The sequence below is a fragment of the Peromyscus californicus genome, unplaced genomic scaffold (genome assembly GCF_007827085.1).
Source record: "Peromyscus californicus insignis strain IS unplaced genomic scaffold, ASM782708v3 Scaffold_8__1_contigs__length_139910024, whole genome shotgun sequence".
NCBI classification, from domain to species: domain Eukaryota; kingdom Metazoa; phylum Chordata; class Mammalia; order Rodentia; family Cricetidae; genus Peromyscus; species Peromyscus californicus.
Genome location: NW_026294606.1, coordinates 2,153,347 through 2,180,018, shown reverse-complemented (window position 1 = coordinate 2,180,018; position 26,672 = coordinate 2,153,347). Strand labels below are relative to the sequence as shown.

General features: G+C 42.9%; 1 protein-coding gene across 11 annotated transcripts in view; it reads left to right on the top strand.

The window, feature by feature from the left end:
- Window positions 1-26,672, top strand: part of Aopep (aminopeptidase O (putative)) — a 348,639-nt gene that overhangs the window by 64,240 nt on the left and 257,727 nt on the right. For 8 of the 11 annotated variants that reach the window (XR_008215920.1, XR_008215923.1, XR_008215921.1 and 5 more), the window contains exons 4-6: window positions 10,413-10,566; window positions 14,676-14,750; window positions 18,637-18,882. Coding sequence is in view for 7 of the 11 variants with exons in the window: in XM_052729075.1 (XP_052585035.1) it covers window positions 10,413-10,566; window positions 14,676-14,750; window positions 18,637-18,882 (475 nt within the window). In the remaining 4 variants the exon portion in view is untranslated. The remainder of the gene's footprint in view (window positions 1-10,412; window positions 10,567-14,675; window positions 14,751-18,636; window positions 18,883-26,672) is intronic. The other 3 variants (XM_052729078.1, XM_052729076.1, XM_052729079.1) reach the window with 1 other exon arrangement.

Genomic DNA, 26,672 nt, shown 5'->3' with positions numbered 1-26,672 from the left:
TTTCTTTCTCTCTCTCTTCTTTCTTTCTTTCTTTTCTTTCCTCCTTCCCTTCCTCCCTCTCTTCCTTTTTTTCTTTTCAGAAAGGCTAAGTTAAAGCCATAGATTGAGATGAACTTGTTTGACTGACTTACCTAATCAGTTGCCTCAGCTTAACACCGTTTTGGCTGGAATGTTACCCCTTGTCTCATGCCAGCCTCTGTCCCCACTTGCAATGCTTTGTGTTTAATAAGGGCTCAGAAATGTATGTGTTGAATATGGCCTATGTAATCAGATGAAAGTAACATTTCCTGGCAGAAACATTGAAAACCACTGTAGGTGATTCCATGCAATTCTCATTGCTTTCCTTGTTGCTGATTTCTCTCAGTAAGTGTTAAAAAAAAATCAATATGCTATCCACTTCCCCCTAGTAATTATTTTGTTCTTTCCTTTTTTTGTTGTTTTTTGTTTTTTTGTTTTTTGTTTTTGTTTTTCGAGACAGGATTTCTCTGTGTAGCTTTGCTGCTTTCCTGGATCTCGCTCTGTAGACCAGGGTGGCCTCAAACTCACAGAGATCCACCTGGCTGTGCCTCCCGAGTGCTGGGATTAAAGGCGTGCGCCACCACTGCCCAGCTAATTTTGTTGTTCTTTTTAAAGATTGTATTTGTAAATTGTTTGAGTGTAGTGCTAGCAGAGGCCAGAAGAGGGCGTAAGACCCTCTGGAGCTGGAGATATAGCTGGTTGTGAGCCCCTGGATGTGGGTGCTGGGAATGGAACTTGGCACCTGCAAGAGCAGTGTGTGGGCTTAGCCTCTGAGCCATCTCTCCACCCCCTCACTTTATTTTTAAAATCTAATTCGCCATATTCCAAATTAAATAAATTATTTTTCTAAGATCTTTCTTCCCTTTTTATTTTCAAAAGTAAAAAGTGTAAATGTTGCCAGGCAGGGAGTGACATGTGCCTTTAATCTCAGCATTCAGGAGTCAGAGGTAGGTGGATTTCCATGAGTTTGAGAAGTGCCAGGACAGCCAAGGCTACACAGAGAAACCCTGTCTTGGAAAACAAGACAATAACAAAAAGTGTAAATGTTACTTGCTACTCTGGCCTGTCTAATAGACCAGTTCTCTGACATTCTCCTTTTCATGACTGGGAAGTTCTAGGAAAAGGGATTTAAGGAGCCAGATCCTCCCAGACTAAAAGCTAACTCCCCCCACCCTTTTGATGGCTCAAAATAAGTAGCACTGTTGAGAATGCTCCCACAGTGTGCAAGTGGGGATTACATGTAAGGAGGTAGTAAATTAAAAGGCATTTAGGGATGGTTATGATTAAGTACTTTACCCACAAAAAGAAAATGCAAAGTAGAGAAAGCTTCTTGGTTTAGGAACTGGGAACTCACCCTGGGCTAGTGCACGCATGTGCTTTGAAGATGTAGTGCTTAATAAACATATGCATCGTTCCCAGTAGAATGCTACCCTCAAGCCAGAGTTGTGTTCTGTCACTCACGAGGCCTCAGATGATGTCATATACTTTTCAGTTCTTCATCTTGTGCTTTGTTGTCACTTGCTCGCCTGCCTCCTAGCACTGTGCTCCGTACACGTGGAATATGTAGAAGTTGTGCTTTTCTCTTTGTAGATCATGGTGCTTCTGCCAGCATGTTTTATTCACCCATTCATAAATGTTTGAATGTAAGGCATTAATGTTTGCCTTCTGACCAACCATCTGGAAAGGTGGTGGTCTGTCCACTGATGTCCTTTGTGTTTCCGGGAAGCTAGCTATCTGCATTATAGTTGTGTGTGTCCAGGGAGACCTGGTAGACTAAGAAGCCTGGTGCCACTGTTCCCTTAGCCATGAGATAAGGGATGCTCACGATCTACACAGCACCACTCGCTTCAGCAGGTGGCGCCCTTTTACCTTTGAAGGTTATTCTCTCCTGGTCTCCTGTGCCCAGGCCATACCTTGCTGGAGAGAGGCCTTCTGGGGTAACATTGGCCTGTGAAGCTATTGTCTGGCCTGGTTAGGGAAGGCTGGTGGGCACTGGCCCATCTGCTGCCAGTGACAGCCCTTGAGCAATAGTGGAGGATTGTCATAGCCATGGCTGTGCCAAAGGTGCCAACAACTCATAAAGTAGGTCATGCAAATGCAGCATCTCAACAGTCGTAACAGAAAGAATGCTGGGGTTGCTGAAGCACCAGAGTATGGAGAAGGATACCATGAGGGGAAGAACAGTGAAAACTGGGAGCCCACATTCTTTTCAATGTGTACATTTTACTTATATATGTTTCTATGATATACATATTTATATAATATAGTTATCATACACTCATAAATGCATGTATTCTTATGCGGCTTACATTTGTGATGGTGTTCCCAAAGCATTCCTGACATATGGAATAGTTTGGGCAGGAAGCTCTGAAGAAAGAATTGTGGCTAGAATAATAGTTTTGAGGTAGGAAATACATTAGATTTGAGGAGATAAATGTGATCCATTGAATGAGAGCACATACCAACTGGGCATTGCTGAGGGCTTCATTCTGTTTTTAGCTTGCACCAGAAAGCTTCCAAAGGCACATGAGTGCTTCCAATAGGAAGACTTTGAGTGCCTGTTTTAATTTTCAGTGAAAACAACAACAAAAAAATTTTAAAGATCTCATTTATCTGTCTGGTCTTGAACTGGCTTTTGTTTATTTGTTGATTTTGTTTTTTATTGTTGTTTTTGTTCTTTAATTTGAGATAAGACCTCATGTAGATCAGGTTGGCCTCAAGGTTGCTATACAGCCAATTATGGCCTTAAATATGTGTCCTGCCTTCACCTCCCAGCTGCTGTCCTTGTAGATGTGCACCACTGTGCCCAGTTTTAGTGGTGCTGAGGATTGGACTGAGGCTTTCTACATGATAGGCAAGCACCCTGACAATTGAACAGCAACCTTCAGCTAACTCTTTAAATGTCAGGCATTCTGTGAGCTGCTCAGCTTGTGAAAATAAAGCCGACCTGCTCTTGCCTGTGTAAGAGTAAGGTGGTGTGTGTTGATAGCTACCTTTGAAGTTTCAATGGCTTACCAGGTATGCAGGACTTGACTACCCATATACCTCATTAGTTTACTGTTGCTAATTGGTATGACAAAAAAGTGACTACATAACCTTGATTTTTCTCATTTTTTCCCTTTCATAAAAATGCTCAAATACTGAAGTTTTTCACAAATGTAAGATACAAAGTCACAGTCACATTGCCTCCCTCCCCTACTCTCACCCCATGAGCTGACTACTTTGTCATTTTTTGTGTCTCTTCACTAGTAATTACCCTACCAGATATCACCTTATGAGAGAGTCTTCAAAACTATTCCAAGGACAGTTTTCAGAGCAGTAAATGAAAACAGTAATTCAGGTAATTGTGTTAGTACTTTCTAGGTTATGGCGTACTTATTTCAGGAGTAAATTTTCATTGTAATATATATAATGTGTTAGGCATCAAACCCAGAGTTTTGTGCATGCTATATGAGTGCTCATAACTAAGCTGCATCCATAGCCAAAACCAACTTTTTAAATTGTCTCTTTTGACTTGAAAACTAACCCCTTTCGAGTCCTGTTATTACTACAAAATCCAGTTATTCCTAAGGAAAATTTCAGTCCTGTTTTGAAGATGAAAATGTTTATTTGCATCTTATCATAGCTGCAACTGTGCTTGTGAGACAGATGGCTGATTGTACAACCACCTTGTGAGATTATTGAAATGTGCCCCTAAATATATTCCAACTTGAGAAAATGGTATGGGGTATATGGTATAAAGAACTCTGTTCTCTTTTTGAGGGGGTCATAAGCCCAGGGTTACAGAATCTGTGTAAAAAGGAGGATAAGCTTGGCTGCTCAAGCCTGTGCGAGGGAGCACCATTGCTTCTGGGTGTTTCCACAGCCCCATCTCTGCTGCCTCGATAATGAGTCCAGGCCCGGCTATGAAGTCATCCAGGGTGTGATGGGCTTCTGGCTTCTACAGAGGAAAAACTTTGGGCTAGTGTAAGTACAGTGTGTTCCCTTTGTTTTGCAGCTGGTTCTGTGTGGGGGTTGGGTGCAAGTGGGTTGAATAAAAAGGAAAATGAAGGCATTCACTGTCTGTTTCATGGAGGACAGCTCACTGAAAGTAAACACCATTTAAATAGTCTCCAAATGGCCCATTCTATATGAAGTCATGCAGGATGCCCCCTTTGGGCTGTCATTCTCCTTAAAATGGATCACTTTGTTTGTACTGTGTTTTAATGTCATTCAACCTTAAACCCCAAATGTGGGCCTCATCAGGTCATGGTTTCAAGTGCACATATGGCAGCCATACCTTCAAACATCCTTGCTTGTGCCTTCAGAAAGTCATCCAGAGTGGTTGGGAGAGGCAGCTATGGAGCAGAGGTTGTAGATGATGACAGCACCAGTGATAATGGCGGGGATAAACACTGTGTCCAGCACTGCGCCTCGTGACTCCCATCTGCATTTTCTACTTTAATCCTCACAGGATCTTGTGAGGTAGACACTAAAATTGTTCCTTTGGTACACATGAGGAAATTGGTGTATCCAAACACACTAACATGCTCTAGCTAGCAGGTATAGAGCAGGAACTGGGCCTACCATCTCCAGAGCCAGCATTGACCCATGGCATTCTGGGAAAAAAAAACCTCTTACTGGTTCTGTCTGCAAGGCAGGCTGACTAGAAATGGCAGACTCTGGAATGTATGCTCTGCTGTCCACACAGTACTCCCTTGGCTGCAGGTAGACTCTGTAAGATTTACAGTAGACTGACCCAAGAGCAACACAGAAGAGGCTTTTCTTCCTGGTGAGAATTCTGTAAATGTCCTCATAGTCCAAACTGAAAGCCCTTTCTAGGGCACAGGAAGTTCTCCACAGTCCAAGGCTGGTGCTAGCATTGCCCAGGATCAGGCAGATGTTCAGGGACAGATGTGCTTGAGAAATGCTCCCTAGAAACTTGGTGAACCACCCCCAGCCTTTGGAGCTGGATTCCTAAGGGCCAGCCAGCTGATGTGCCCTGTGATGCCACTTGAAGCCAAGCAAATGTTTCTGTTTGTAAAGTCTGAGGTATGAAATGGTCTCTTCCAAGGAGGCCATCTGCAACACTTCAGACAATTGCAAGTACAGACAGACATGTAGGTTCTCTGTTGGCTTTTCAGATTCTGATGTCTTCAAGGTACTTGTTTTCATATGGGACAATGCTCAGTCTTGCTGTGGGATGGACTGTATGTCAAGTGTGTTGCTGATTGGTCAATAAATAAATCACTGATTGGCCAGTGGCCAGGCAGGAAGTATAGGCGGGACAAGGAGGAGAATAAAGCTGGGAAGTGGAAGGCTGAGTCAGAGAGACACTGCCAGCTGCCACGATGACAAACAGCATGTGAAGATGCCAGTAAGCCACGAGCCACGTGGCAAGGTATAGATTTATAGAAATGGATTAATTTAAGCTGTAAGAACAGTTAGCAAGAAGCCTGCTACGGCCATACAGTTTGTAACCAATATATAAGTCTCTGTGTTTACTTGGTTGGGTCTGAGCAGCTGTGGGACTGGCAAGTGAGAGAGATTTGTCCTGACTGTGGGCCAGGCAGGAAAACTCTAGCTACACAGTCTGTCCCTAACATTCTGCAAAATAATGAAATAGAAAAGTAACATGATTTTCAGCACATTAAGAAACAAACAAACACATTCTTTCCATTAGTTAACATGGTGGCTCCAGATGTCTCTGCAGGGTCTCAGCTCAGGTTTGTCAGAGCTTTCACGATCTCATTCAGAGTCCGTATCATTTAAGCTGCTAACTTTTTCTGCATACCTCCAGTCCTCTTACTTCCTACGCCCTTTTGTCCCATAGTGCCTTCCCTACTTCACCTGGAGTGCTAGGTGAGGTGTCGTATGATTGGCCCTCCAGTTCCTGGTGAACTTAGAAATTGTTTCAGTCCCTGCATCTCCACAAGACTCTAAAACTAGACAAGTCTAGTTCAGTACCCAGCACTGGCAGAAAGTCTTGAAGGGGATCTTTTTAGGGTACTGCCTACTCCTTACTTCTAGATTGCTCCTTCCCAGTTGACATATTTTATCATTTTAATAGTGTCTCAAGATTGAAAATGTCCCCTTTTCTGGCCATGGTGACTCTCCCTTGGCAATCCCAGCTCTGGCGTAGTGAAAAGAAGGGTTGCCATGGGTTTGAGGCCAATCAAAAGAAGAAAAAAGGTTTCCTTTTAATGATTTAATTTTAATTGTTTTACATTAAAATACCATATTTAAGAGCCAAATAATTTTTGCTTTTATTATACTCTTTTTCCCAAAGAGCAATCAATCACCAGGTACCCTCAACTGCTCTGGAGCCTGAGGCAGAAAGAGCTGTAGTTCAAGGCCAGCCCAGGCACTTAGTGAGGTTCTGTCTCAAAATAAAAAGTAAAAAGAAGACTGAGGATATAGCACAGTGTTCAAGCATTGCCTATGGGTAAAAATAAATAAAATGAAAATGAAGTAGTTACTTCTGCCTCTCACCACGCTCCTTGGCATCCCCCCCTTCCCACATCCCTTGATAAGGTGCTTGATTATTCAGAGCAGGGCCTTCCCAGTGTCCCATCTTCTTGTAGGTCACATGATTCGAGTTGCTCAAATACTTGAAGTGTGTGTGTGTGTGTGTGTGTGTGTGTGTGTGTGTGTGTGTGTGTGTGTGTGTGTGTGTAGGGCCAGAGCCTTTTAGAAAAGCTGTGGTTGTGTCATTCCTGTGTGTTCATTCTACTTGGAGTTAATAATAGTGCTTTGGCATCTCCCTACTCCACTTTCTTGGATTTCTATATGTTTATCAACCCTAGACTCTCTGGTCTCCTGAAGGGTTCTCTCTGGGCCCTTCCTTAGTCAGCCTCCACAGGTGCATGGTTCATGGTTCTGCAGACATCCTTTCTTCTCTCTCATCTCTTTTTGAAGCACATGTCTGTAGACTGGTAGCTTCCAGAGAATATGGGTGTGTAGGAGGTGGATATTTTTAAGCTCTGTGTGTCTGAAAATGTAGGATCTTGTCTTCATTCTCCTACTTCAGGTTCATAGCACTCTTGATGTGTGTGGCTTATTCTGTGTCTCAGGTGTTTTGTGTCGTTTCTATCCAGAGTCCCATGTTCCCTTTTGGGATGATCCCCTGGTTTTAAGCTGATGGTTTTCTCCTATTTTCTCTGCTGTGGTTTGGGAGACTTCTATTACTTGGGTGTTGGGCCTCCTAACAGCACTTTCTTCTCTCTTATTCTTGCTGTTTGTTTTGGCTTGGCTTGGTTTGATTTGACATTTTGCTTGACCCTCTGGTAGATTTTTTTTACCTCAATATCTCATCTTATCCCTTTATTGAGTCTTTCTTTTCTCCCATAAGGCTTTTTATTTACCCATAATGATGTGCTTTCTGAGAACTGTTTTTGTAGGACTGTAATACATCCTCCTGATTCAGACTGTTTGTGCCTGGTGGTGTTAGCATACTGAGTGTGCTCACTGTCCTCCAGGTGCATTTTCCACCTACCTTGTTCTCTTGGTCTTAAACCCTAGGCTTTCTGCAAGTGCCTTGAAGATCCTTGTTTGTCAAGATTTGGGAGGAGGACTTTAAGAAACAGACTGGCAGTCCTGAGTGCATATATGAGTCAGCCTCATCAGAGCTGATCACAGGCCTCCAGCATCTGTGTCATCTGGCCTCTGCTCTTGGATTATCAGCTCCTTCAGTCTCCTGCCTTCTGGGCAAAAGCTTAGCTACTAGCTGTCTGGGACCCAAGTAAGAGAAGATGCTTGTGGTCCCAGCATCCTTCATACCCATACTTACCTAGTCCTGTCCACCTGCCATTCTCTCCTCTTACTCCCATACCCTTCTAGTATACCCTTTCTGTTCTCTCTAGAAAGTAAGCTACAGTTATTTTCCAGGGTCTGTGGAAGATAGACAGATAGTACAGATATACAGGATAGGGAAGGCTACCCATGGATCTAACTACTGTCAGATGCTTAGCCAGGCTAGCTTAGGTTCATTATGTCCTCCATCCTAGAAACTTTTGCAGCCTACTGGAGGGAAATAAAAAGTGGGCCTTACCATTCTCTGCTGCCCACAAGATGTGGGTCTGTGCCATCATTTGCCAATTTTGTCAGTCTTTATGAAGCTTCCTGTATTTTGTAGCTATTCTGTCTTATTTTCTTCATTCGTATTGTTTCTGCCTTGAAATAAGTAAATAAAACCAGCTTTTATCTGCATACAATAGAGTATACATACCTGTTATCCTAGCACTTGGTAGGAGGATTGGGAGATCAAAGCCAACCTCATCTACATATCTACATACTGAATTCAATGCCAGCCTGAGTTGCATGATACTCTCTGTCAAAAACAAAATAGTGTTTAATAGTGTTGGGGCGGGTGTGTGTGTGCATGTAGAGGCAGTCTCCATTCATGGTTCCATTTTCTCCTGGAAGCCTCTGTATGGCTGCTCTTTTGCTGATCCCAAGGTTCTTATATAGCCCAGGCTGGTCTGAACTCAGTATGTAGCCAAGGACAAGCTTGAATTTCTGATCTCCCTGCCTCAACCTCCTGAGTGTTGATATTATAGATGTATGCATATGAGGCAAGTACTCTAACAACTGATCTACATCCCTAGCTGCTATGGTTTGGATTCTTTTTTAAAGCAAAGCCCCAGTTATCCATAGTAAATTCTCAAAAGAATACTATAGGTAGTGACTAGCTCTAGCCCTTGGATTTAGATTTGGGATTTTTTTCTTTTTAAGTCAAAGCTTTTCAAAAACAATCATATAAATATATAAATCATATAAAGGGCTGGAGAGATGATTCAGTGCTTAAGAGCACCTGCTGCTCTTGCAGAGGACCTGGGTAGGATTCCCAGCACTGACACGGTGGCTCTCAACCATCTGTAACTCCAGTTTCAAGGGATCTGATATCTTCTTCTGATCTCTGTTGTAACTAGATATACACACATAAATTAAATACATCTTTAAAAAATTGTGTGTGTGGTGTATATGTGGTGTGTGTGTGTGTGTGTGTGTGTGTATGTGTGTGTGCACGCGCGCACGTATGTATGTATGTGTGTGTTGGTGGAAGTTTTTGTCCTGCCAGCAGCTCCCAAATAAACACATAGAAGCTTAATATTAATTATAAATGCTCAGCAAATAGCTCAGACTTATTACTAGCTAACTCTTACATTTTCAGTTAACCCATATTTTTATCTACACTTTGCCACGTGGCTTGGTACCTTTTCTCAGTACGGCATGTCCATCTTGCTTCTCTCAGCATCACTTGATACTCTTCAGACTCTGTCCTTCTTCCCCCAAGTATTATTAGTTTGGCTCTCTCACCTAACCTTATTCTATTGAGCTGTTAGCCAGTCAGCTTCTTTATTAAGCCAATCACAGTGATATATATATATATATATAGATAGATAGATAGATAGATAGATAGATAGATAGATATATTTTTTTTCACAGAGTATAAAGCAATATTCCACATATGTGTGTTGGGGGGGATCCCTAACTCCTGAGAGGAAGTCTCATGTATCCCAGGCTATTTTCAAACTTGCTAAGCTTGCTGTGTAGCCAAGGATTACTCACTACCATGCCTGACTCTGTGAAATATCAGTTTATAGCAGACACTTCTATAAGAATGTCATGCTAAATCTGATGCTGTGTCCAAATTTCAGAAACAGGAAGTTTACTTCTTCATTTTTGAAATGAGAGAAACCTAGGATTATAAATTATCTATCATTTATTTGAGAAAAGCCTTCTTTAATGTCTGGACCAACTAGAGAATACATTCTGAGCTGGGGTGGGAGTGCTTGGTGCCACAAACTTTCTACTTCAGCTTTGCGTGTGCTCAGGGATGAGAGGGTGATCAATTAAATACTTGGAAGGATGAAAGTAAGACCCACAGTTCCACAGCTAATTGGTTGTAAAGTCAGGGCTAAAACCTAGGCACTTCCTTTCCACAATTTCAGTTTCCTGCTGTATCCATCTTAGAGTGACTTCAATTGAATTTAGACAAAATAGTTGGATTACAGCACAGAAATGATCATTCCTTATTTATTCATTTTTTCATCAAATATCAGCTATGTTTCCTTTTTCATGCCAGGCATGGAGGAAGGAAAGGATGTGTTCCTGTACCTTCCGTGTTTGCAGCTAAGTGGCCACCTTAGCACCACCCTTTAGAGTTAGCCTTGCCGATTGCTTCACATTGATCTCTGGAAGAGACCCAGACCTCCTGGCTACCTTCAAAATAGCATCTCTCCTGCACTTTCTCTGAGGCCTGCAGTTGTGCCCCTTCAGGTGGCATGGCTTGCCTCAAGGATGAGCTGTTGCCAGTTTAACTCACAGGCTCTGCAAGTGACTGAGAGAAGAACTAGAGTTGAGTAAGGTCCAGAGCCACACAGTGCCTCATGACAATTGCTCTCTGTTTATAGGGTGCATGAGCTGGTATTACTACGTGACCATGCCAATGCCAGCCTCCACCTTCACAATTGCAGTGGGATACTGGACAGAAATGAAGCCCAAGACATCCCCATCAGATGATCTTGTGACAAAGCGCCCTCTTCTGCTTTCGAAAGCTGACTTCAGGTTTGTGTTTGGGAGTTTGCTGATTTCACTCTGGGAATGTGAGTCATTCTTGTTGAGAAAATGAGCCAGAATGGACCGAATCAAAGTATGGAAAGGTACTGGAAAATAGAGTTGTCTTTGTTGTTCATGAAGAAAGAGAAGAAAGCAAGTAGATGTGAAATCCTCTGTGATATCAGGAGAAGAATTTCTACATGTTTGTTCAATTTAAAAAGCTGCAGATTGAAGACTTTCCCTCTTACCATTTAGATGTCAGTCTTACTGCCTGGTCAAAAATGGCTTAATAAAGCAAAGTTGTGCAGTGAAAGGAAGGTGTGCAGTGAAAGGAAGGTGTGCAGTGAAAGGAAGGTGTGCAGTGAAAGGAAGGTGTGCAGTGAAAGGAAGGTGTGCAGTGAAAGGAAGGATGCAGTGAAAGGAAGGTGTGCAGAGAAAGGAAGGATGCAGTGCAAGGAAGGTGTGCAGTGAAAGGAAGGGTGCAGTGAAAGGAAGGTGTGCAGTGAAAGGAAGGTGTGCAGTGAAAGGAAGGTGTGCAGTAAAAGGAAGGTGTGCAGTGAAAGGAAGGTGTGCAGTAAAAGGAAGGTGTGCAGTGAAAGGAAGGTGTGCAGTGAAAGGAAGGATGCAGTGAAAGGAAGGATGCAGTGAAAGGAAGGTGTGCAGTGAAAGGAAGGATACAGTGAAAGGAAGGTGTGCAGAGAAAGGAAGGATGCAGTGCAACGAAGGGTGCAGTGAAAGGAAGGTGTGCAGTGAAAGGAAGGTGTGCAGTGAAAGGAAGGATACAGTTAAAGGAAGGTGTGCAGTGAAAGGAAGGTGTGCAGTGAAAGGAAGGGTGCAGTGAAAGGAAGGTGTGCAGTGAAAGGAAGGTGTGCAGTGAAAGGAAGGTGTGCAGTGAAAGGAAGGATGCAGTGAAAGGAAGGTGTGCAGTGAAAGGAAGGTGTGCAGTGAAAGGAAGGATACAGTAAAAGGAAGGGTGCAGTGAAAGGAAGGATGCAGTGAAAGGAAGGTGTGCAGAGAAAGGAAGGATGCAGTGCAAGGAAGGGTGCACTGAAAGGAAGGTATGCAGTGAAAGGAAGGAGTGCAGTGAAAGGAAGGGTGCAGTGAAAGGAAGGTGTGCAGTGAAAGGAAGGATGCAGTGAAAGGAAGGGTGCAGTGAAAGGAAGGTGTGCAGTGAAAGGAAGGTATGCAGTGAAAGGAAGGATGCAGTGAAAGGAAGGTGTGCAGTGAAAGGAAGGTGTGCAGTGAAAGGAATGATGCAGTGAAAGGAAGGTGTGCATTGAAAGGAAGGATACAGTGAAAGGAAGGATGCAGTGAAAGGAAGGTGGGCAGTGCAATGAAAGTGGGCAGTGAAAGGAAGGTGTGCAGTGAAAGGAAGGTGTGCAGTGAAAGGAAGGGTGAAGTGAAAGGAAGGTGTGCCGTGAAAGGAAGGTGTGCAGTGAAAGGAAGGTGTGCAGTGAAAGGAAGGATGCAGTGAAAGGAAGGGTGAAGTGAAAGGAAGGAGTGCAGAGAAAGGAAGGATACAGTGAAAGGAAGGTGTGCAGTGAAAGGAAGGTGTGCAGAGAAAGGAAGGATGCAGTGAAAGGAAGGTGTGCAGTGAAAGGAAGGATGCAGTGAAAGGAAGGGTGAAGTGAAAGGAAGGTGTGCAGAGAAAGGAAGGATACAGTGAAAGGAAGGTGTGCAGTGAAAGGAAGGTGTGCAGAGAAAGGAAGGATGCAGTGAAAGGAAGGTGTGCAGTGAAAGGAAGGATGCAGTGAAAGGAAGGTGTGCAGTGAAAGGAAGGGCACAGTGCAAGGAAGGTGTGCAGTGAAAGGAAGGTGTGCAGTGAAAGGAAGGTGTGCAGTGAAAGGAAGGGTGCAGTGAAAGGAAGGTGTGCAGTGGAATGAAAGGATTCCTCTAGTTGACCCTGTGGAGGGCACTGACTGTTTTGGTCCTGTGATGCCTGTCGGTGGTATATTGTGGGGCAGCCTCTTCAGTGGTGCTCACTGGCCTCTAAAAGCATTGGTCACAAGGAAACTCATAGTTGTTGGGTTAAGGGATTCCTGCTGAGCCAAGGCCTTAACTTTTTTATTTTTTTTTTTTAAGATTTATTGATTTATTTTATGTATATGAGTTCTCTAGCTGCATGTGCAACCTTATGCCAGAGAGGACATCAGGTCCCACTATAGATGGCTGTGAGCCAAGTGGTTGCTGGAAATTAAACTCAGGACTTCTGAAAGAGCAGCCAGCACTCTTAATCACTGAGACATCAGTCCAGCCTCCTGTTTTTGTTTTTGTTTTTGTTTTTTTTTGTTTTTTTTTTTTGTTTTTTTTTGTTTTTTCGAGACAGGGTTTCTCTGTGTAGCTTTGCGCCTTTCCTGGGACTCACGTGGTAGCCCAGGCTGGCCTCGAACTCACAGAGATCCGCCTGGCTCTGCCTCCCGAGTGCTGGGATTAAAGGCGTGCGCCACCACCGCCCGGCTTGTTTTTGTTTTTTAATGCAGGAAAAAAAATCAACTTCAGGTTTTTAGAAACTGATACAGGCAATTGCATAGAGACAATCCAGAAGAATTGTGCAGATGCTTATTTCAACTCTGAAATAAAAGTGAGCGTGACAGGGTGCAGCTTTGTTGGTGGAGTCCTTATCAGGCATGAAGCCCTCACTTCCACTTTGAGCACCACATAAACTGGGTGTGGTGGCCCATACATGTAATCCTAGCATTTAGGGGGTAGAGGCAAGTTAATGTCATCCTTGGATACATGGCAAGTTCAAGGCCAGCCCTGTCTGAGACCCTGTCTCAAACAAAACAGAAAAAGAAACCAACTAAGACATTTTGGGTGCATTTCTTTTGTGCTGGTCTCTCTTTGCTATGTTGCTTGTATTATCACCACAGTGGCTATGGTGGTGTCCTTAGGAACTGACACCAGGTGGTTCCTCTTCTAACAAGCACATCTTACTGCCTACATGATGCCTTTTTGGCAGCATAGAACTATTTTCTACTTTTTGCCCAATAATATGTCAGTTTTGGAGTGTCTGTCCTAATGGCTCTACTTTATATAACTCAGGAAAGATTATTAGATTTTACTTGCATTCTCTCAAGGGAAGAAGGAATTGTGGACAGAGTGGCATATGCTGCTCTCATGTGGTAATATTTAGTTGCAAGTAAAACTCTCTAGTGTTCCCTTCCCTTGCTCTGGAACCACACAGCAGACTTCATTTTGTAATTGTAAATAGCCCAAATTTCTGAGTGAAGAAGACAAGTGCCCTAGAGAGTAACTTTGACTTGGTAATGAGCAAGAAATGCATCTTCTTGTGGTAAAGCACTGGTGTGTGCTGCAGGGTTTGTGACTGTAGCATGTTCTAGCTGATCCTGAACCCACACAGAAGCCATTGGCTATCTGTGTAGTCTGTAAGATGTGCTGTCTCTGTTACTCTCAGTTGTATGTAAGGATAAAGAGACTCAGACAATAATTTGTTTATTTTCCTACCTACTGAGGAATAGTACCTGTATTCATTAATTTCAGGTCTAATCTCTAGAGAGGTGACTTAGAATCTTTTCTAGAGATGTTTAAAACCTTAGTGTAACAACTGAGCCACCTCAGAAGGTACCTTGGAGCCATCTTCTCACCTGGAGTCACCACCATGACTTAGCTATTGATACTAACGGGAGAGCATCTTTAGAAAAACAAGTTGAGAGGTGGGAGACAGTTCAGTGTAAAGGCTCTTGCTGTCAAACCTGATGGCCTGAGTTCAATCCTAGAATGCAAATATTGTAAGGAGAGAGCCAACTCTTAAAAGTTGTTCTCTGACCTCTGCATGAACCTCTTGTTGTCATATACACAAAATAAATGTAATTTTTGAAAAAGAAAGAGAACACAAATTGAGGTTCCCTTGAGCCCGAGAATGCTGTCCTGTCCTTACTGCCTGGATATGGCACTGTGGCAGACCCACACTTTTTTTTTGTTTGTAAAATGAAGACTTTGTTCATGAATTCTCAATGGTGAAGAAGTTCTCTGTTGTTAACCCGTAGTTTCAGAGCTTGTTGATTGTTAGGAGATGAAGGCCAAGAGATGAGTTGAGTTGGGGCCTCCTGCTCAGAATAACTGGAATCCTTTTCATTTGTCTCTACCATTGTGAACAGAAGAGAGCACGTCCAGGTCAGATGGGGGACTGGGAAAAAGAAAGCTGCGGAAGCCCCTGTTGGGACCTGGGGAAGGTAAATCCTATTCTTCTTTTGCCCTTGTGTGTTTGGAACCAGTTGAAGAGCATGCACAAGGAAATGAAGGCAAAGATTTGGTCACTGACAAGTTGGGCTGAAAGAGTACATGGATGCCAGGTTTTCTAACACTTCCATGTCAGTTACCAACCATGTCGACTGCTACACTGATGCTCAGGGTAACATAGGCCAGACAGCAGACCCCAGAAGATACTCACTGGACAAGCAGTTGCCAAAAGGCCAGCCAATCAGGGAAGCTAGGGGAGTTGTTGCTTTGTTGGAAAACTCCCAGGAGTTTTGTGCTGTGTTGTTTTGTGCAAGGGTTGAAGTAGGGTAGTGTTGTGAATGAACTCCTCCACACTCCTGTCCATGACTGACAGTGCAGTTTCCTTTTGTTTATCTATATGCTTGTCCATCAGAAATATATAGCTAATAAAACAATAACTTAGATTTTTCAATTCTGTCATGCCATCATGCCTCATATGACCATCTCTGGTAGTTAGAGTGGTTCTGTTTATCCACTACATGCCTGACTTCATGGGTTGAACATTAGCTCTGTTGTGCCATCATACCACGATGGTGTTTCTGGCCATGCTTACATCTGATGAGGCCTGCCTTCCCAGCCCTCCTTCCCACCAATTTCATTCATGTCAATCTAATGTTTACAGGAGCCTTATATATCATGGCTTTTGTTTGCATAAGTGTTCATCTGGGTTCAGAAATTTAGCTGAAAGTTTGGTTACTGAACTTTAGATCACTGTTCACAGGAGCTAAATTATGGTGGGGTGGGGGGCACTCTTCCAGTCCACTTGGGATGAACATTTTAGTAAACACATAGGCTAAAGACAGTCATATAAACAGTCCAACATGCATTGATTTTATTTGGTTCTAGCCACAGGAGAGTCTTGTTTTGTGTTTAACCTCTCAGGCCTTAATCTTGGGTCATACAGCTTAAGCTTGGATAACCTCCAGTAGAACACAACAAAAGTGATTAAAGGCATTAAAAAACTGGCACCATGTTAACGACCCTGAGATGACTCATTCTGCAGAAAAGAAGACAGGGTGGGGAAAGCCTGTCTTGAGAATTATAAAAGCTGAGGGAAAGCCACCACGAAAGGAAGAGAAAGAATCTCCAGTTGCCATTGGGTCTGTGCTAACTGTTGATTACACAAGCCCTGGCATCTCCTTAGCTGCTGCATGAATGGGGCCATGAAGCAAACACCAGAGTCATCTTTGCAAGAAGAAACCTTAGGAAGCATTTCAGTAGATGATTGACATCCACTGTGACATACTGGGGGTTGCTTCAGTCCACTGTGTATACAACCTGATTGAGAACATTCTGTCATGTCAGAGTTCCCTCCTGCCCTTCCTAATCTGTCCTCTTCTCTTTGGGTAGCAGCATTAGTGAGACCATAGGAGGGATAGAGAGAAAGAAGCATCAAATGCTGAAGTCTTTGCCTTGGTCACAGCCTATCTAAGCATAGCTACTGAAGCCAGTGTACTGGTCCTTACACAGGAACTTACAATGGCACCCCCCATACATTTCTATGACTACCAGGAGCCTCACTGACTTAGTGTTCTGATAGCTTGATTGCCTTTAAGTCCTGAATTTTATGGAAAACAGTATTAAGTCATGTATCTAGTAGTAATTATCCTCACTAGTTTGGCGAGTGTCATATATACCTGGAAAGAAAATAATTTATCTTTTTCCTTGAACAAATGCTTGTTTGGTGTACCTTTGACATCTTCACTCTGTTCCTTCACCTCTGGTTTTCTTAAGTGTAAGAAATAGTCTCACTCCATGGGAATAGACAGTTTCTACATAGAATGCCTCTCTGTATTGCAGCATTATGGTGTTTAGTTCTTAAACTTACTCCCTTGTTCTGTCTGGAGTTCCAGCTTTAGGTAACATGCTTTGAAGGCCCCTCTTCAGTTTTTTGAGACAAGATCTTGATGTGTAGCCTGAGCTGACTTAGAACTCGTGATTGTAGTCCAGGCTGGTGTCAAGTCCACGGTACTCTTGCCCCAGACTCCCTGGTATGTGCTGTTCCCACACTTGGCTTCTGAAAGCCTTTGGTGGGAGATGGCTTTTTGAGGCAGGGTTTCATATAGCCCACACTTACCTTGAACTCCTGATTGTCCTGTCTCTACCTTCCCAGTGTTGGTTACAGACTTATGGGCATATACCACCATTGTCAGTTTGTAAAAGCTCTTGAGTAGAGAGTATGTGAGCTAAAATACCACCGGGTGCTGTTTTCCTATGTAAATACATTTTTAAAAGTCCTGTAGATGCTGACTAGGTAAGCAGCTTCTGCTTGTCACCATTAGGTAGATGTTGAGTATTTACAAGAAGACACTTTTGCTTTCTTTCTTGGTAAGGTAATGTTATCAGTTCAGGACTTTGACTCAAGTTCAGTGTCAGTGACTATATCACTATGTCACTTTATACTGGCAGTTTTTCTAACCCACTCCTAACCATAACCTGGTCTCACTGGGCCTAGACAGTGTATTCTTGAAAGTGAGGCTTGGAGAAAGGTGAGGCTTGTTTACATAGCCGTGTGGATCTCTTGATCACAGGCCGTGGGTGGGTGGAAGATACTTCATAAATCTAAAGAGGAATTATTGTTGCAACCTGCCCAAATTGAGGCAGGCAAGTGTTTAGAGAGTCCTCAGTATTCGTGGTGAATCACAGGAGCACCCACAGCTAGAATTATAATCTGCAATTTAAAGTTACAGGGGTTTTCCATTGTGTCTGAATTGAGGGCATGTTAACAGATGAAAAAACAGAATTCTCTTTGATGTTGGTTTCTTTGGATATGTAAGTTCTCTTGAGGCCTGTGAGTCAGGCCCTAGGGATTTTCTTTCGGCTCCGCCTTTGTCTTTCAGGGAGGAACTAGTCAGATGGTGCTGACTGAGCTCTGGTCTGCTTCCTTAGAAGGTTAGTTTCATTAATTTTATACTGAAAGTGCATTGGAAAAGAATTGGAGATATAGCTCAGTTGTTAGAGTACTTGCCTAGCATGCAGGAAGCCCTGGGTTCAATTCCCAGCACCATATAAACCAGGCATATGCCAGTAATTGCAGCACACAAGAGGTAGAGGCAGATGATCAGGAGCTCAAGGCCATTGTCAGCTATGAGGTGAGCCTAGGATGCATGTGACCCTGTCTCACACACCCAAAAGGTGTAGTGGAGAAAACACCCTGAGAAGTGCCTCTGTTTTTCTCAGCAACGGCTTCTGAATTTGGTGAAGGATGCCCAGATTATTTTTTGGTAGGATGTTTTTTTTTTTTTTTTTTTGAAAACTGACTTTGTACTACCTCATCCCAAGTCATTTGTTGTAGGATATTCCAGAATGGAATCTTTAATTTGCTTAGAGCCAGGTACAAAATGGCTCATACTTGTAATCCCAGCACTGGAGAGGTAGATGCAGAAGAATCAGAAGTTCCAGGCAGCCTTGGCTACATCATGAGTTCAAAGCTACCCGGAATACATGAGATCTCAAACAATGAAAATTAAATAAATAAAATGGCTATTACATTGCTTTCTTTCTAAGAATTGTCATAGTTTTTCTATGGTAGCATTTGAAAGTACATTACTGAGGGTAAAATTTGCTTTAATCTGGGTGGGAGATTGTTTTCTTGCTCTAAATCTTGCCTCCTCCCCAACCCACCCCACTCCCATTAATTCTAAAACAAGGTCTTTTTGCTTTCACATAGCTTAGGTTGAAGTCGCTTCAAGCACATCGATAAATATTTTGATCTGTTTTTTCCACCATTATCCAAAAGCAGACAAGCCAATAATTAAAATGAACCACCTTTGCTAATAAGCCTGTTTGAACCGCTGTCTTCTCAAAGTTGTCTACGTCTCTTCTTATGTGTTGTTTCAGGTATGCTGAAACCTGCAGTCATGTAGAATACCCCTGCCGATTCCAGAATGCTTCTGCTGCCACCCAGGAGATCATTCCTCATCGAGTGTTTGCCCCACTGTGCCTTGAGGGTGCCTGCCAAGAGGCCCTGCTGTGGCTGATCCCTCCTTGCCTCTCAGCTGCGCACTCTGTCCTGGGAACACACCCTTTCTCCCGGCTGGACATACTCATTGTCCCTGCCAACTTTCCAAGTCTGGGAATGGCCAGGTATGCTTCTCAGCATGGCATGTGGAACACATGCTTCAAAAGTCTGGGGGCCACTAGGGGGTGTTTTTCTTAAACTCTATCAGCAGTGTCATTTGCTTAGGATGGAAGGAAAGGGTTCCTTGTTCACTCCTGGGTCTCTTACTGCTACCTTCAGGGGATGGTTTTCAAGTAGGCCCCCTCCCTATTACCTATTAACCTATTACCATGAACCTATAAGTAACGTGGCTGGGACTGGGAATACACTGCATCCGAGAGTGATATATGTGGGGTCATGGTTACTCAGTGGCTGTTAGCTTGGGTGATGAGAGCTTGCTGCTAATGAGTCCAAGGTCATGGCATCAGGCTCTGCACACAGTAACAAAACCTGGTCCCAGGGCTACAGCTGCTTGCCTAATCCTGACCAGCTGCCTCATCCATTCTCACCATTGGTCACAAGGCAACAACTTTAGAGCCCTGTGTCAGAGAGAGCATAAATCCATCCTCACTGCTGGAAAAACAGCTAAAAGCAGATGGCTTACCATGGGGGAGGAGTATAGCAACTTGTTCCTATTTTTAATACAGTAAGTAAAGTAGTCTTACCATGCATCCATTTGATTCTGACAGAAAATGGAGACTTACAAGCTGACCCTTTACCCTGTGTTAATTAAGCCACACCCATCAGTCCCACTGTCCATCAACACAGTGATGGGAGACTGGCTCTATCTCACAGAGGAAAGATGGCAGGGAGAGGAGGGTTACCTTGCTTATGCTTCTGTTTGCAAATCCTCATCACTAACAGGGACTGTGTTTGACTAGGGATGGGAAAACGATCTCATCAAACATGTGGCTTTGAGTTTTTCCCTATTAGTCAAGGAAATTCCTTCTGCCAATTAATTTCCATGCATTTGAACAACTGTCATTTGTGGTGTTTTCCCAAAAAAAAAAAAAACAAAAAAAACTGCACACACATTCTTGGTAAAACCCTTGAGTAGAAAAGAACTGACCAGAACATTTGCTTTTGATCTCTACTACACACACATGCACACACACACACACACACACACATACACACACACACACACACACACACATACCACTTTTTAAGGGATGGCCGGCTCGATGTAATCCTTGAAGAGTTCTCAGAAAATCATTTAGACTGATTTTTATCCTGTATTTATGAAGATAATGGGAATGTAGAAACTAGAATAATTATATATGCTTGGTTGCATGCATCATATAATTGTCTTGATGTCTATATATAGGGTTTTTCTTAACAAGGGGGCTTCTTTAGTCCCTTTGAAGAGTTTCCTGTACTTAATTTAAGCAGTTATTGGTGAAGAAAGGGTTGTTCATTAAATGCCTCTCATTTGTATATGGTTTAGAGGGGTCATATTAATTGGAGAGGTTTTAGCACTTTATGAGCGTTGTTTGTCGGGGCATATTTGCTAACAGTTCCATGTTCTAGCCTAGGGGAACCAAAGGCTGAGTGTTTTTCATGCACAGAACCTCTGGATAGCTCCTTCCTGACACACAGTCTGCCAAAACTAGCGTGTGCTAACCTTCAGGCCATTCTATAAGCTTCACTTTCCAAGTCTGCATGCCCAAGCAGGCCAGCAGTAAGATTTCTGCTTTTTCAGATATTTAAGGTGATTTAAACATGCTTAATGTTGTATTTTTAAAATAAGCTTAAGTGCCTGAAGGCCAAATGGTGCTGGGCACAAATGTCAAAACTGGAGTGGTGGAATCAACTTAGTATCAACAAGACAGCTGTCAAACTTCAGGACAGAACTGTGCACAGTTCTCAGATAGCACCCCACTACCGCCACTACCACACACACACACACACACACACACACACACACACACACACACACACACACCTTTCCTTATTAGACAGGAAATAGCCTATCCTGGTTAGGCTGTTTCCTCTACTTAACTACTTTTCTTTGCATTTGAACTGTGGAAGGGTGATCATGGCATTGTCTACTCTCAGTTGTGGTGCAGAATTGGGGGGCGATGGGGGAGGGTTTCTGTTTTTTGAAACTCTGACTTAAATATATTCCACTTGCTGAGCTTGTCTGTACAGATCCTTATACTTTGAGCCACATGCAGCGTCTGGGGACCTCCTCCTTATCTATGCTCAAGGCTCTACTGCAACAAAAATGGCAGGTGTGGAGGTCAACTCTGTGCCCCATACAGGGATAGGGGAACTCTCAAAACCATGAGGTACCGTTACGAGAGACCTGTGCACCAAAACTCACCCTGTCCTGATCATTATAGTGTGCTGGAGAATCAAAGTACTTCTTGGTAAATTAACTGACTCTTTCCTGAGTCCCTGTTTATAAACATGTAGCAGGATCATAAATTCCATAGCTCTGGGCTTCTTTAGCAATTAGGTTTTAATTATAATGAATACCATTTTAGTATTCCTCTTTGGCAAACAACATTCAGCATTCCCACATGAACAAAAACAGGCAAATCATTAACTGTATTAAAGGATTTTTTAAAATGTTTGGATGATACACAGTGTTTAGACATTATTCATCATAGTTTGTATGAATATGCTCTTGAGCCAAATAGGTGACTTCAGTGAAGTGAGGAAAACACATTTTTACAACTTGAAAGCTTGATAATCAATTCACAAGAAGGTAAATAGTACACTAACAGTGGTCTAGAATTGCACCCATTTTTAGCAGAGTGCTTCTTGGTATTCTTTTGTGTTGTTTCTGTCACCTTTCCTACAGAAGCCCCAGCTGACCAGCTAGCTCTCCCTCTGTCCCAGCACTTCTCTTACTCACTGTTCAAAGGGAGAGATGCTTTCACTCTAGTCCAGTAGTTCTCAACCTTCCTAATGCTCTGACCCTTTAATACAATTCTTCATGTACTGGTGACCCCCAGCCATAAAATTGTTTTTGTTGCTACTTCATAACTAATTTTGCTACTGTTTTTGAATCGTAATATAAATATCTGATACAGAGATGGTCTTCGGAGACCCCTATGAAAGGGTTGTTTGGCACTAAAGGGGTCATGACCCACAGGGTGAGAACCACCGCTCTAGTCCAACTGAGGAAACCTACCAGTTTGCATTTGGTCCTCCATGACCCACTCCATCCCATCTTTTGTTCATTTGGGATCTGTGAGCTTTCTGGCTTTGTTTCATTTAATCACTGCCTTCTCTGAACATGGGGTCTGCATGTCTTAAAGTGAGTACTGTGATGCCCCCATGAAGAGATGAATACATTTTGAATGAGTCTCCTTTGTCTACAAAGCTCTCCTGCTCTTGAAATTAATATTCTGCTATTTTTGTTATGTATTCTTATGTTTCAAGGTGAGATGAGATGGAACAGCTAGTCTAACTTCTTCTCATTGAGAAATAAATGCAAAGGGTACCCTTCATCACACTTGCACTCTTTGCTATAACAGCAATAATGTCAGTGGAATAATAGCTCGGAATGAGATTTATGAGCATTGCTTAAAATGAACACCCCAGTCCTACCTCTGTACGTGTTTATTTCACCAATTTTCTCTCAGCAGATCACAGTTAACATCCCAGTCTTACCTCTGTGTATGTTTGCTTCACCGTTTGTCTTTCAGAGGTTCAAAGTTGTATGTCACAAGGCATAATTAAGCTGGCAGAACTACCTTGTTAATGTCCAGGTACCCCCACCCCATATTTGAATTTCATGAATCCTGCAAATTATCTTAGTGCCAAGGTTTCATTTAGTGCCATCAAAAAGCCTGCTCTCCTTTTCAGCTCCACTGTTCACATCTTAGTCTTGCCCCTGTCCAACTGGGGTAATTGTAGAATGGGAGAAGTAAAGGGAGTATGGCTGGCTAAGATAGCTGGCAGATTCTACTCTGATCTCTTGTCTACTGGCTCCCCAGGTTGTGTGTAACTGTCTGTTTAGTCTTGGTGCATTTCTGTCAAGCACATTGTCTATGTGCAGTTACTTAAATTGCCAAGCCTACAAGGGCAAGTGAGGTTGATGAGATCTCCATTCTTCTGGGAACAGACATTCTAGTCTGGAAGGAAAATAGAATACATAGAAGTAGAGATGTGTGCTCTGAAGAAAATAAAACCAAGGACACTGAGAATGAGTAGGATGGGCAGCTTTGTTAGGGTGGACTCAGGTCAGCCACGTGAAGACAAGCAGAGACAGTGAGAGGTCATGGAGAGCCATAGCAATCAGCCTTGTCTTAGGGTCATGGGTGCTGTACTGTCTTATGACCTGCTAGTTAGAGCCCCAGGGCTTAGCAGCGACTGTCCTTAAACAGAATCTCCATTTTTGGAACTGGCACAGCACCTAGTACCCAGCCTAGAGACTACCCCTGTGCCAGGGGAGAAAGATGATCCCAATGGCCACATTTTCTTTACCTGGTGGCTCTTTTGTAATTTCTTGATCACAGGGAAGGGAGCTGGGTATATATGTTTGCTCATCTAAGTTTTTAAGGTTATTTTTTTTCCTTATTGAACAAAAGTAATATTGACAAAGAGTTTAGAGAAATAATTACTCAAATATTCTCAACGTTCTTCATGGTGGAGAAATACTGTAAAGCCCCTTATTACACACAACTTGTTCTTAAAAGATTGGTTGTGCAATAGAAAACCTTTTGCATGCTTATCCTAGCTCCTGACTCTGCATGCAGAGTTTTCTTAAGTAGCTCAACTGTAGATAGGCACCCTGCACATACATGCCCAGGAATGACGGTAGCCAGTTTGCCCCACCCCTCCCCTGGAGTTAGACAGGGTGTTGTCTTGTTTGTTCTTATCTCCCAGCCAATTCGTAATAGAATAAGCAAAGCACAACACACTGCTACAAAGGACCTGTTGTTTTCAACCTCCTGACTGTGCTCCTTTCTGCCAGGGAGGAAGCAGTCATACGGTTCTGTCATTATCTTAAGTAGTAAGGTTTCGCAGCTTTGAAAGTCTTTCTTCATTTGTTTTTTTGCTAGCTTACACTTGAATTTTTAATCCCCTAAACCCAAACCACCACACTCTTAAATAGTCCTCTGTGCCAAGGGATGTGCCCACAATGGTTCTTCCCTCAGGAGTGGGCTCTGAGACAAGCTGGTGCCTGTTCACTCATGCATCCACCCACTCTGCTGCTTCCTCTCTAAGCTGCATATTTGGGGTTTGCATGTAGGTTTTGTGTTGAGCTTAGATTGTTTCTCAGATTTCTAATAAATTCTCAAATTTTTCATGGGTTGTTTCAAAACCCAAACATTTGAATGAGCATTCCTGTCCCTTGTGCCTTTTGCACAGGTGGGTGAAGGTGGCAGGCAAACACCACACACCTTCCTTTTCCACTCCTGGAAGAGCTAGCTGTTTTCTGTACCCTTGACGGGGCTGTAGAGCTGAGGCAGTCCTGAGGGCCGCTGCCCCTCTGATGCTTTTTTTGTGCCCTCCTCATTTTGTTGCTGATTTCTGTTTCTAGGAAGGTGTTAATTGACTTTGTTTCTCTTTTGTCTCACAGGAGGGCCTTCTCCTAACAGGTTCTGTTTTTCACTTTTCTTTCCTAAAACAGTGACTGTTATTCATAAAGTGGTATTTTTGGGGGCTCAGAAAGCCCTTGGCTATAGTGGGTTTGCTGGTCTTGGCCAGGATGTCCTAAAGTTTTTCACTCATAAGCCCTTTCTACAAGAAATTTTTATATACAAATGATAAATGTAAAATTAGTACACAAGTCAAATGTTTACTAATGGATAGTAAAGAAATGCATTTTAACAATTTCTTTAGTATGCCACTTACTAAAGTCTAACTTGCACATTAATGAGAGGAATATGCTTGTTTATTTTTACATAAACAGGTAAAGCCTACCTGAATATTTGACACTGCAGGGTATAGTGCATCTTCAGTGTTTTTCAAAATTGATTGATATTTTGACTTTATAACCCTCAACATTCAGAACACACAACCTTCAAGCAAATATAGTACAAATGGTTGGAGTATTTTACAGCCAGCTCAAAAATAATTAGAAATTTTGCCCTAATTCTAACGATCAAATTTATTTTATGATTTTTTTTAAAGTGAAACTCAAACCAATAGCTCAAGCATTGCAAAAACTCAGTCTAACACAATATAATCAAATCAACCTGTATACACTGATTTGATACTTGTGTGCTGAGGCATAATAGGAAAATACTGTAAGTCTTTACTTCCTGTGATCAAACCTTTGTGTTTCTGTGAAAGCAGAAAACCTTGTGTGCATAGTGAAAACCCCACTGCTGGTAAACGTTCAGCAGCTGCAAATCTGTGGGAAGTGTTTGGCACTGCAGGAGAGATGCAGAATGTTGTGTGTGTGCAGAACCACAGCTGCTACGAACATGTGATGCAGTGCAGGCAACTGCTGCCAACACGTTCAGTGCGGCACCTGTTGGATTTGAACTATGTTGGTTGTAGATTTAGACACATTTTACTGGTGCCAAACTTTTGGGAACCCCAAAATTCAGTTACAGTGTTGGGGTATCGACCCACAGTTTAAGAAACTGGTTTTGACAATAACCAGTTTGTATTAAGTTGGGCAGGGAGTGAGAGTTTGGGGTTCAGGCACAGGTGAGACTTGTTTGTAACTGTCTGAGGCCGAGTGCATTGCTTTCAGGGAAGGTGATGAGGACTGTCACTCACAGTGGGCAGGCTTTCAGGTGAGTTGTGCAGAGACAGGCAGAGTGAAAGTGGGGCTTTTGTTTGTCCAGAACCTTCTTGCCATGGGCAGCTGTATTGCTTGTCAGATCCACCAGTAGCATTTCATCATCATTATGCCATCATCCCTCACCTCTGGAAGATGGTGCCTAAGTGTTTCATTTTCTTTGAACTGTTCACATACACATAGACTGACAGGCCTACCTTCAGAGAACTGCTAGAGTTTTCCTCAAGAGAAGTTGTAAGGCCTTTGAAAGGCCTCTGCAGCAGTTACCTTCACCTGTGTTTGTAATCATCTTTCTCTGTTGATATCATCATAGGCAGCTAACCTCTTCCAGTCCTGGACCCTGCTGTGCCTAGTCACTACCATCTTGTCCTTTCCCCTTGGAGGGAAAGCCCCCTTCTCCTCTCTACTGAGCCCTCATTACTGTGCTATCTGGATAGAGAGCCATGGAAGGCAATGGATAAGAGTTTACATTTGAATATTGACTCTTTCAGGATCTTATTCATCAAACCATTACAGAGAAAGCTGCTGGGTTCTGAACCGTATTATAAACATATGAAGGAAGGACTATGCACTTCCTTACGGGAGGAGAACACCAGCTCTAGAAATAGTCTCAAACATAATGCATGAATGGCTCTCTTGGGAGGGACCTGTTTCTGTGTTAGAGCACATAGCCTTATCATCCTAAAATACATTTGAACATATTGACTAAAAGGCCAGATACAAGGAAAGACTCCTTTAAAAAATGTATTACTTTGGGGGCTGAATATGGAGCTGTTTTGTAGTGTGCCTGAAGCACTGCATAAACTGGGATGTGGGGGCACACACCCATAATCCCAGTTTGTGGAGACAGGAAGATCCTAAGTCATCTGTGGTTATGTAATAACAGGCTAGCCTAGGCTCCACGAGACCTTGTCTTGAAATAAAGAAATTGTTTTCATAAAAACTTGAATGTTGTGTGGGATTTGAGGGTTCAATGTTAAAATGAATCCCAATTTAACTCCAGAGTAGAGCTCAGAGTAGGCTATCTTCTGTTTCTTACTAACTACCCATGCTCACTCTCTGTCTGTCTCTCTGTCTCCCTCCCTCCCTCCCTCCCTCCCTCCCTCCCTCCCTCCCTCCCCATGGTTTCACTATGTATCTGACAGGCCCGGAACTCTGTTGATC